Source organism: Strongylocentrotus purpuratus, unplaced genomic scaffold (genome assembly GCF_000002235.5).
Source record: "Strongylocentrotus purpuratus isolate Spur 01 unplaced genomic scaffold, Spur_5.0 spur5_scaffold_21, whole genome shotgun sequence".
In the NCBI taxonomy this organism is placed as follows: Eukaryota; Metazoa; Echinodermata; class Echinoidea; order Camarodonta; family Strongylocentrotidae; genus Strongylocentrotus; species Strongylocentrotus purpuratus.
Genome location: NW_022145607.1, coordinates 12,865,877 through 12,878,136, shown reverse-complemented (window position 1 = coordinate 12,878,136; position 12,260 = coordinate 12,865,877). Strand labels below are relative to the sequence as shown.

The 12,260-nt window shown below is 35.5% G+C and overlaps 1 protein-coding gene across 1 annotated transcript; it reads left to right on the top strand.

Annotated features, from left to right (window-relative positions):
* Window positions 1–1,381: 1,381 nt before the first annotated feature.
* On the top strand, window positions 1,382–11,900 carry LOC586472. Its single transcript, XM_786252.5, has 10 exons — window positions 1,382–1,511; window positions 2,353–2,403; window positions 2,846–2,938; window positions 3,639–3,764; window positions 4,249–4,439; window positions 4,893–5,260; window positions 5,564–5,774; window positions 6,866–7,063; window positions 7,739–7,846; window positions 9,121–11,900. The coding sequence occupies exons 1-10, from the start codon at window positions 1,484–1,486 to the stop codon at window positions 9,388–9,390; spliced, it is 1,644 nt and encodes a 547-aa protein (XP_791345.3). The 5' UTR covers window positions 1,382–1,483; the 3' UTR covers window positions 9,391–11,900.
* Window positions 11,901–12,260: the final 360 nt, after the last annotated feature.

Below are 12,260 nucleotides of genomic sequence, written 5' to 3'. Positions count from 1 at the left end.
AGGTGATGATACAGAAGGGCTACAGCCTAAGCGTGACAGCTTGATACGCTTGCAGCCCAGAAACATTTAAAATCATAACGATTGTAAAGTAAAGTAAATTACAAAACATAATTGGGGGAAAATAACAAAAAATAAACAGTGACTTGCAACCAAAAAAAAAAATGGGATAGAGGGTGCATGGGGGGGGGGGGAATTTTCCTGCTATATCAAGGAAATGCTGACAAACATATATGATATCATGTGTTAATTTAAGAGATTTGTCAATATTTGCTCATATTTGTTATTCCTCTTTAAGGCTTAATGATCTTTCCTCTTCTTCTTCTTCTTGTATTTTTTTCTTTTTAATATTCTTTTCCTCAAGTTCTTTTTTCTTTAATCGATTTATATCTCAGCTCTCTCTTTTTCTTTCTTTCTTTCTTTCTTTCATTATTTATATCCTTTTTTCATCCCTCTTTCTTAATTTCTTTCTCTCTTCCATTATTTTTTTCCTTACTTCTCTCTCTCTCTCTCTCTCTCTCTCTCTCTCTCTCTCTCACTCCCTCTCTCTTTCTTTCTGTCTTTCACCTTTCTTTCTTCTTATTATTTTGACCATTGGAATTCCCTTCCCAATGGTGTAAAAGAAATAGGAAACTATGATCATTTTAAGAGGAAATTAAAGGAATACCTAATACTTGACAGTCAGAGAAGAGAAGTGAATGACATGTTATATGATTGAAATTTTTATTCTTCTGTCGGTTCATACTTTTTCATGTTGTATATACTTATGTTTTCGTACGTTATAGAAATTCTACAAATTCATCATTATTTTCCTCTTCTTCCTTCTCCTCTTTTTCTTCTTCTCCTTCTTCTTTTTCTTCTTGTACTTAATATCATTTCTATCATCAGTTTAATGTTGTTATTATTATTATCTTTAATAAGTAGTTCTTTTAATTTTCTTATCTGTCTGTAAATATTACTATTTTAACTTATTAATTTGTTACATGTCTGTAAGGGACCCCACTGGAAATAAGCTCTCGAGCTTTCGTGGGTTATCCTGTTCAAGCTGACTTTTTTTGATCTGTTATTATTATGTTGGAAGCTTGTCGAATAAAAATCAATCAATCAATCAGACTATACGCAGACGGGCTCGCTGAATCAATGGTCTCGAGCCGATGACGTCAGAGTGTAAACCTTTTCGTTATCGCCCAGCAACGGTCAATCCCTTCTATAAAAGAAACAGCTAAAAAATTCGTTTTCTAGATTTTTTTAATTATTTTGCAATGAAATAAATATTTCCACAAACATGTAATTTTGAAAGTTTAATAAGGGTTAAAAAATCATTTTTAAAAGATCTGCAATGCATTTACTCAGCTCAGTATATTGATCAATTCATTTATGATAACCGGAAGTCAATTGCAAGGCAGAATCGTACTACTGGGCCGGCTAACAGAATGATTACTAACTTTATATAGACTCCAACAATTTACGTTTGTTTTGGAGCAAAATGGGTACTGGTTGTAGCAGTGGGTATGGTAAGTGAAATACAATCATAATTTTTTTGTATATTAAATATTAAACTGATTCCGTAATTAAGTTGTAATTGTCTCTATCCGATCTGTGCTCGAGCTGATGAGCTCGAATTTAGTCGAACTCTAGTCGAAGGCGAACGAAGTAGCAAGTAGTGGACCGCGGCCGCCCCGCTCCAGCCCGGGCCTCCGTTCCCCGCGGCCCTCCGGGCTAGGGCAGTGAGTGGCTGTAAAGAATTTAATATGGATGTCTAGATCTACTTTGCGGTAGCTCATTGTGGTTAGTTCGATACATTACAGACTATTATATTTACATTACAAAAACGTTGAACTCTGTCAAGTCTGTCTGACTTTTATTGTTAATCATTTATCAAGGGCAAGGCTAGTGAGTAGATTCTAGGCCTATTAATTGTTGAACAACATCGCATCATCATTGACATTACCAATTGGCATTACAATTTTGCATTACAAAAATTGTTAATAAAACTTTAATTTGGCGTAAATATTCATAATTAAATGACACACGCCTTTAAGACTAAAACAACAACAACAAATAGAAATAGAGTCTAGACTCTCTTACTAGATTGTCTAAATAGGCCTAGGCCTACTGTTATAACAAAGAACTTAGATCTAAATAATCTTTTTCAATGGGAAGGTTTTTTAGCACACAAAACAGAGTGCACGATCAGACACCCTATAACTAATATTCAAGGAAGCTCTCAGTTTTTATGGCTCATGCTCATACTTTTACTCATAGCTCATACTCGGTCCGGTCATAATCATACTTATAATCTATACTTCAATAATTGTATTTGATTTTTTGTTTCCATTTTTTTTCTTCGTCTAGCCCTGGATCCAGGCATAGGAAATATCCCAAGCTTCAAAATAGTTTTAGTTGGTAAGTTTATCTAAGTTCAATCAACTAATTTACCTTTGGCTTTAGTATGCAAAAAAGGGACTTTGGATTTTGTGCAATCTTTGATGTGATTTTAATATGTAATCAATGAAATTGACTGGAAAGTTTGGAAACAGTTATAAATATAGGATTTCCAATTCCATATTCAACTTGTACTTGCTGTTGCTAAATATCAAGGTCATAATGAAAGCCGGAGTCATGCAAGACTTGTAAGTTGTACAGTACTTAGTTACAATTTTGTCAATGATTTTCCAACAAGTGAAAAGAAAAAAGTGGACATTCTCAGATAATTAGATAGGCCAATTCTAAAGGCTTGAACAATTGAAAGTTTGCAGAAGTTAATTTAAATATTTTTCTAACAGAAGTTTTATACAATTTGCTCTTTTCTAAACAAAATTTTCATCATTTGTTTCTGTTTTTGCAGGTGATGCTGAAAGCGGAAAGACAAGTGTTTTCATGCGCTACTTCAAAAACCAGTTTGATTACAGCTACCGGCCTACAACTACAGTCAATATAGGTCAGTAGAATAGTAGATATTTTTTCCATTATTTGTATATTTTTCCCCAATAGTTTTATTTTTTTTCATTGATGTAATAAAAAGAATCTCATTGGTTAGAATTGGAAATGTTAAATAGTGTTAGCAGGACATCGATAAATAAATAAAATAAATAAATCTAATAAATTATGTAGTTATTCATATTATAAACTTGCATGTGCATGTCTTCAGAAATTGTCTTCATGGAAATCGATCTTGGAAAGGAAATCAATGGCAACAGAGAATAAACAACTTTGTGGGATAGTGGGGGCTGCATTATTCAGTGTACTATTCTGGTGCTTGAATATTCTGAATATTTTGTACTGTGATAGGATGTATACAGTATATCTTGCTCTCCCTTACAAAAAACAAACATGGTACTACCATGGTATTACCATGGTATGACCATGAAACAGCGTTTTGTTGTTGTTGTTGGTTTTTAAGGCGTTTTCCATCGTCGTTGGGTGATTTTTGCCATATTATACAGCAGTTTTACCATGGCTCTATATACAGTATGTAGAGCAACGTACCGCAATAATCGTAGTTGTACTACCATGGTAGTACCTGGTATATACAGTATGTACCGTGGCCAAAATACAGTTTACCATAGTAATTTGTTATAAGGGGCTAGCTATGCCATGTGTTCTCTTTGACCTTGAGATTTCACCTTTCATTTCAACAGAGAATGTAGTGAAGAAGTTGAATGTTCCTGAGCATACCGTGGTTTCTATGGCAATGTGGGATCTACCAGGCAGAGAAGAGATGGACCTCAGGACGAGCTACTATAAGGATGTCGATGCAGCTATTGGTAAGCTAGTGATTCTCACCATTTTCATATAGAACTTGGCATAAGTAACAACTGTCACAGATCTGCTCATAACTGATCAAATGCAATGATTTTAGAATAAGCGTACATGGGTGCCCCTGTCCTCACAATTTTGGGGCACCTCTCGATCCCTCCCCGAACCCCCCGCTCCTACATGTATGAAAGAATTACAATATGTTTTAGAGTGTCACTCATCAACCCTTCAGTAGGATAAATTTATATTTGTTTTATAACTTATAATTGACTTTATTGTTTTTATCAAACAGGGCCCTGTTGGTATCACATTGTCTGTATTCTGTAGTAAAAAGCAACATAAGTATATTTTAAAAAGATTGCCGAAACATGGAGGTTTTTGTTTAATGAAAATAGAATGGAAATGAAAAATAAGATAGACCAAGGGGTGGAATTTGTAATGTTGTGCTCTATCAAACTCAAATCATCATCACCGGATTTACCTCACACACAGTTGTAGCCAATATTGCGGATCAAGAGAGTGTGGAACTCGCCAGCACTTGGAAACAAGATATCCTGAACCATGCCGTCATCTCCAAGAAGAGGGTTGTCAGTACCCCCGAGGGGTCAAAGGTCGTGACCGACTATGAGCCTGCCGATCACACACAGATACCTGTTCTCTTGCTGGGAAACAAATATGATTTGGTAAGTGAAATACAGTCAAACCTGTCTATAGCGACCCCCTAAGGGAAGCACAAAAAGTGCCTTTGTAGACAGGTTTTTTTAGTACATGTTTCTCTGAGAAAACATTTTCAAGGGAAACAAAAAATGTGGTCTTTGTAGATAGGTGGTCACTAAAGCAGGTCTGACTGTATATGAAGATTTAATTATTTTTACAAGTTGTAAATTCTGGTATTATCTATGGCTTGATACCATAAAGTAATGATGAAAAGAGACATATGATTTATTTCATTTTGTTATGATTTGATTTGTTTATAAATGAATAATTTACATAAATTTTTAAAGAATTCAATAGATTAAAATGTTTAATTTGTCTTTGTACATTTAAAACATTGCTAATTGCCTTCATTCCAAACCTTGAAACTTTATAAAATCTTAGTTACAAATTACATTGTTTCAAAACGATGATCTCTTAAGGTTGAAGAAAGACATGCATCGCAGGAAGAAAATGCAGATGACGAGGAAGATAAACCACTCCTAATCGAAGACAACAAGGATGCAGATACCCAAAGTCTTCCCAAGAAAGATGAGGATGATTTCCTCGACACCAGAGATGAAGATGAAGATGGAGACAGGACGAGTCCTGGTGCCGAGAAGAGGGACGGAGAGTCTGAAAACCCAGGAAAGGATGGTGATTCAAAGAGGGAGGATGGAGGGAAGGAGGATAAAGAAGAAGAGAAGGAAGTGACGGTTTGGAAGTACGAGGACCAGCAGGAGGTGGAGGAGGTACCCGCTGAGATCCAGTTCCTGGAGGAGTTTGCAGAGAAACATGGTTTTGTTGGCAGGTAAGAAATGACAAAGTGGAGGCACTTTTAACGGTGGATGGTAGATTATATCATTTTGTTATATAATTTATTTATGTGGCATATTATTTTTTACTAAATGTTTCCTTGTAATGATATCACCTTTTTGTTCTGAATTTTCTCCAAATAAAAATTTAAAATGTATTTAATCATATAAATTAATAATAAATATATTTGTTTCTGCAAAAGTAAACGGAGCACACCATTGCAAAACAAAACCTTGAACAATAGGACAATAGCTGTATTAGCAAGCTTTATATGTGCTGTCCATACTTCTCTCTACAGTGTTGCAGTCTCTGCAAAGAATGCTGATGGCAGCGTCCATGCAGCCATTCAGGCTCTCATCAGACATCTCATCGAAAGAAAGCTGATGGACCGCACCCTGGACAGGATGACAGAGGTCAAGGTCAACAGGGCAAAGGTCATGAAGGGCAAGAAAAAGAAGAAGAAGGATCCTAAAGCATTTGAGCCCCTGGACAAGACTGGTATTAAAGAGGTAAAGTATAGTATACAGAAATAAAGATAATTGGAATTAAATAGTGCCATTTCCAGGGGACACAAGGCGCTTCACCTTTAATTAGTCATTAAACAAAATTAGGAGTGTTGTTGGTAAAAAGGACAAAGGAATTGTCTTTCTGCATGTTTTTGTATGTATACATTTGTATGTATACACAAAATGTTTTTGTATGTATACACAAAAACATCGTTGACACACCATCCAATATTATGCTGTATGTTGGCTAACTAGCGAAGATGCAAAATGCCCTCCATAAAGAAATGACATTCAACATTATCATTCATGATATGAATAGCATTTTGTTTCTCTGTGTTATAATCTTTTATACAACACCTACGTGGATCCTTGTCATTTTATTGGACGATTGTTGGTCACATGATATTCAATAGATGGTATATTGCACGGTCGTGCATTTTTGGTTATATGCGCCGTGCATTTTTGGTTATATGCAGACTGCGTACCTCTCTGCTGCCTGTGCGCGTATCCCTGCGTGTATCTGACGCAAAGGCAATCTGCATGTAATCGAGAAGGCTTGACTCGAACTTTAATTTATATTTATAAGGAGTAAAGCATAATTTGTTGATTAACGTTCTATTAGGTCTTCTTCGATGTTGTATAAAACAAATAATGAATGTTTTTCATTCGTTTAATAGTGCAAATATGTTCATTCGTTGAAAGATTAACGTTAATTCTATTCAACTCGGCTGACGCCTCGTTGAATAGAATGTTAATCTTTCAACTCATGAACATATTCGCACTATTGAACTCATAACCATTCATTATTTGTATAATATTGTATTTAGGGAATTTGTTTTTACAAAGCTTGTGTCATCTTGATTAACATGAACATTCATTGTTGATCTGTTTCCATATTGAAAAGATATTTTCTTTTTTTAAGTACATGGGGTCACCTAGATAAATGCTTATTGACCAGGAGGCTGGAGAAATGTCCTACCCCACGGCATGAGAAAAGTGGATGCTAAACAATGATGACGATGATTATTATATTGGTGTGCGCTCAAAACCGTGGCAATCATAATGTATCATATCTGTTAATTACCTGTCCCTAGCTTGATGGCCTTTTCAACAAGTGCAACCGCTACATGGCTCTGATCCATGAGACCAGGCTGGCCTACAGACAGTCCGTCCGACTCTTCAAGAGCCAGTGTATGGAAGCGGAGATGGTGCCGGAGGGACCCAAGTGCTCCATGGAAGACTGCGTGAGTGGGCTCAAGGCAGCCCTGGAGAAGGACAGCTTGGAGTTACTGGTGAGTTTTAAACCCTTGCTTTTTACTTAACATCATATTTTGTGGAGGATCAATTGTCATTTCTGGGAATCAATTTGCCCAATTCTTAATTTTTAAAAAATCAACAAATAATTTTTTGTTTAATATCAATAAAAAACATCATGTTTATTTACATGTGATCTCTTTTCATATTTTCACCTATAGATATTAATTTGTTTGGAGAATCTGAGGCTGTGTATGTAGTTCTCGATGTAAAATTTCCCTGACCCACTGTTGAAATTGAGCAAATGTTCACATATCAAATTCTTGATGTCATTCCTCTTTTTCCCCTGAATCTAAGATTCCTCAAGCCTTAATGTCTCATAGCATTCAACTTGTTTTGATTGTGTTACAGTTGTGAAAGATTCACACAGTTTGAACAAGAGTTCCTGATCATAGAATCATGTAGAAAGCACTCGACTTGAAATTTAAAGGTCGTGGTTCGATCCCTGACACGGCACTAATGACCTTTGGCAAGGCATTGATCTACATTTGTACCTCAATACCCAAGATGGAAATGAGGACCAGGTAGGATGATGAAAGCATTTGTGTTAGTAATTGCCTATGCCCTCACGGTGAACATATGGTAGGAATACTCCCCAGGGAGTGGAGATGGTGCACATTGTATCTATCTCTAATTCATTTCTTTTGTTATAGGCTGAAGATGATAATGGCTTCGTCACACTCTTAGTGAAAGGACAGGAAAGGGATGAGGAGGAGAAATCAGAAGACATGAGAGACTTACTCCAAACCTTCCAGACAGAGGTGAGCATGTCTGAAAGTTCATTCCGTCACAGGGCAGTATTAAAGTTAATCCTGTCACAGAGCAGTGTTAAAGTTAATCATGTCACAGATCAGTATTGAAGTTAATCTTGTCATAGAGCAGTATTAGAGATAATCCTGTCACAGAGCAGTATTAGAGATAATCATGTCACAGAGCAGTATCAAAGTTAATCATGTCTCAGAGCAGTATCAAAGTTAATCATGTCACAGAGCAGTGTTAATGTTAATCCTGTCACAGAGCAGTAATACAGTTAATCTTGTCATGAAGCAGTATTATAGGAAAACCTGTAATGGATCAATACATATTATTACAGTTAACACTGTCTTGAAGGCTTTTTAATATTTTAAGTGATGAAGAGTGGGGTAATGGAGTCAGAGGATATTAGAGACTTTACACCTTACCTATCAGAGGTGCATGAGCAGTATTTAACTTCTTCCAGTCCTAAGAATTTCATCCTATCATAGAGCAGTCTAAACGTAAATAATGCTACGATTTAGATTCAAATTTAATCTGGTCACAAAGCAGACTTAGATGTAATCTTTTCTCAATGGAGTATTAAGGATAATGACTTTATAATGAAGAGGTGTTGTGGTCCAGAGGATAAGTCTCTGTACTGTTAACCACAAGATACGGGTTCTAATCCCTGCCACAACACCGACGTCCTATGGCAAGACGTTAATCTACATTTGGCCTATTCCACTAAGGTGAGGTAAATGGGTACCTGGAAGGATTATTCCTTGAAATGCACTGTGCACTGTTAACTGCTACAGGAGCTAAAGCTAGGGCATATCATAATGTGTTATGCACTATACAAGGACGGATTATTATTATGAACTAGACTTGGAGTTACATGTTACAGAGCAGTATTTAAAGGGAGTGTATCATGGGAATTACTGGTTGACGCCATCTACGTCTTCTTTTGGACAACTGCACATAAACGAATGGACTTGATTAACTGGGTCAGCGCGCGCTAGCCTTCGCGAAACAGACCGAAATTCTCCTCACGCTTCGGTTTTGCGTATGTTAGCATGCACGTGAAGGCTGCGGTCGCGTTGTCCGTAGTCATATTATACCTGATTGGCACCAAATAGGGCCACGGGAAAGACATATAGTCTCGTCATGATATATTTCCTTTAAGTTAAATCTGGTCTCATAACACATAATCATTGCTAAGCAATTAATCAGAGAAAACTTAAGACAATCAAATGTCATATCTTGTAATATGGTTGTTTAATATGCTTTTCTAATGATGCAGGTTGCAGTAGCAAGCAGGACAATACTCCACGAGTGTCCCGGTGCTATAGCGGCTCTCCAGAAGCTGGATGGGCAAATTGAAGAGGACTGCCGGGGCGCCATCGAGAGGGCAGCGCAGGATAGTCCGCTGACAACGCGAGAGTTGCGCAGTATCCAAGACGCCGTCGATATGAGCCGGGCTCGCATCAAGCACTCGTCTGCGATGGCCCATGAGTGCCTGCAAGATGTGGAGAGTTCATATAAGAAGATCAAAGCTGCTATGATATGGTAATGAATTTGAGTTGAAATGGGAAATTTCAGAAGGATAGGGTATGTGCATTGTTGGTATGGAAAGGTTGTTAATTAATACCTTTGAAGATGTGGAGAGTTTGTATAAGAAGATCAAAGCTGCTATGATATGGTAATGAACTCCATGACAATAGGAGGGGGGCGTGTTTCACAGAGATCCTAAGTCGAACTTAACCCTAAGTTGGACTTAAAAGTTATGGAGAGCCAATTTTTAGCCTTAAAATAAAATATATTCAAAAGCGAGAAATAAAGTATTTCTAGACTTTGTATATTTTCCACGTCAAGAACATGAAATCTCCTTCATTTATAGAAAATATGAATCATGTGAATCAACATTTTATGCCTTCTAAAATACCTTTTACAAAATATTTTCATAGATGCTAACAGCTTTCCATAATTGTTAAGTTCAACTTAGGATCTTTTTGAAGAAAAAAAAACAGGGGGTAGGGGGGTTGGGGTTACCAAGTATTGAAAATGCCATTACTTGGTTGCCCTTCAAAGATGTGGGAAGTCCTTTTGAGAAGATCAAATTTAGCTGAAATGGCGTGGTGATACATTGCATGTATGGGGATATCACAAAAGTGTTGAACTTCATTCAATAATTTCTCCTAATGTCTTCATGAGGTGGGTAAGGGGAGGGGAGAAGGTCATGTATAGCCTCAAGATCAATCATATTAAGGATTTGCAGCTGACTTTTCACGTTTTATATCAATTCCCAAGTGATCTCATATTTTTATGACCCCCTCCATGTTTTTTAAATGCATGCAAATTGTACTGATAAGAATGTCAATTTTTATCTTCTTTTTTAAATTATGCAAAATAATTCCAGCAACTCATTATTACTCCATTAAAGTTATGTATAAAAGAGAATGAAGAAAATGTTGAAATAAGTGTATCTTCCTGTTGATACTGATGTTTAGTATTTCATTCCAATCTGTCAATTAGAAAACTTTCTGATTTCATATTTTCATCAAAATTAAGTTTGTGAAATATTTTCGTCCAACATCTTGTGTGCTATTTTAGCAAAGAATCATGTACTGGTATGAAATTCTATTTTTACCATAACAAATCCGTCCATTCTTGTAGATAAGAACATTGGCATGCTTATGAATGGCCATATATTTGGCTTTTATGAACTATATAGTACTTGTCACATTCTATAATCATGTACCGTAATGTAAATCAGAATATATTTTGTAAATTTTTGTACAGAATGTTGGACTTGTGTACCACCAAACATATCTATGTTGCTTTAAAACATGAAAATGTGTAGTATTGTATATAGTAGTAGAATCTTTCTCATTTTGCGTTTAGAATTGTGAAAATGAATGTGAATGTCACAAGTAACACTTGATATGAATGAATTCTAGGGCAGCAGGTCAGAATGGCATAACACTGTGAATATGTAAAAAATAATATTTTCTGTTCCTCAAAATTCAAGAAGTGTGTAATATATTCTTCTTCATAATAATAATAATATATATAAGATTTGTAAGTCGCTGAATTCACTTGAAACCAAATGGTTGTATAGCATGTCAAATAATATATTGTCTACCGGTACATTACACTAGGCTTCTTCATGTATAAACAGAACGTTTCAGTTAGATAAATCGGTAGAGACATTTCCTATGCAGCTCTGACAGCTCATTGATGTACTATTATCTTCTTCTTGGATTATGATCAGACCGTATATATGCCTCACTTAGAAAAACATACTTGATCTGAAATCTTTATTTCAGTACCTCAGATCAGAAGGATTGTGTAAAGTCCTAAAGAGTTTGTGAATCATAGATGATGCCATAATATGAGAATTTGAGGATGTTATTTGAAATCTTTGTGGAATGAAAAATATGATTTTTTCAGGCAAAGTTTCTGGTTTCATAGTATAGGTGTTCATGCATTCAAACATTCAATCCAAATTCATGAAGTGTTAATGTGAAAGGACACTATATCCAAGTTAATATGGCTGTTATGACTAGTCAAGAACCTCCCCAATTGTATTTGAACAGGAAAAAGTCACCTTAGGCCTGCAGCAGTTTGGGGGAAATTGCATAATTGGAGAGATTTTTAATATAAAATGAGCCAATGAGCCAGATTGTGGAATAGTTATGAATAACTTGATGTAATTAGTCACCTTGATATATAAACATAAATTCAACAGGTAATATTAATTTATTCATGCAAATTCTTTGCAAGCTTTCTAATTTTCCCTTGAGATAATGTTAAATTACTATATAAACAAGTTTTCCTCTAAGAGATGGGTTGTTTTTAGATTAGACACCCAACTAGTACTGGTATTGTGTATTGTTATTTTTATAGACAAATCTTCAATTTCTATGTGTGATTTCTATGCAATCTTTTTCTAATCATTCCATGTTCAAATTGTATTCATTATGTAATCATGTGTACATATGCAAATTTTTAATCTTGTATATATTGACATAAAAACTGCTATATACTAATAGTATCAATTTTATTAATAAAAGAAAAAAATAAATGAAATGTCTGTTTGTCTTTATTTCTCTCTCATTTTCCCTCTTTCTTGCACACCCTCCCCCTCTCTTCCTCTATTTCTATACACTTATATAATATATACATCTCTCTCATTGTTTCAACTGCCATTCCATTTCCCAATTTTTGTTCAAACGTGAAAAATTGACAAAACAGTAAATAGTGTAGAGGAGCACATTGGCATGTGACAGTTATGCACAAAGAAAGAAAGAGAGAGAAGCAAACTGCATGTACTTTTTCTCTTCTGCATGTTCATAGATAATTGTTAGCAATATTGGTGCATGTACAAAAATAAGTTATTCTTATAACTCCTATTGGCCAAACTTTTTGCAAATTATCTTT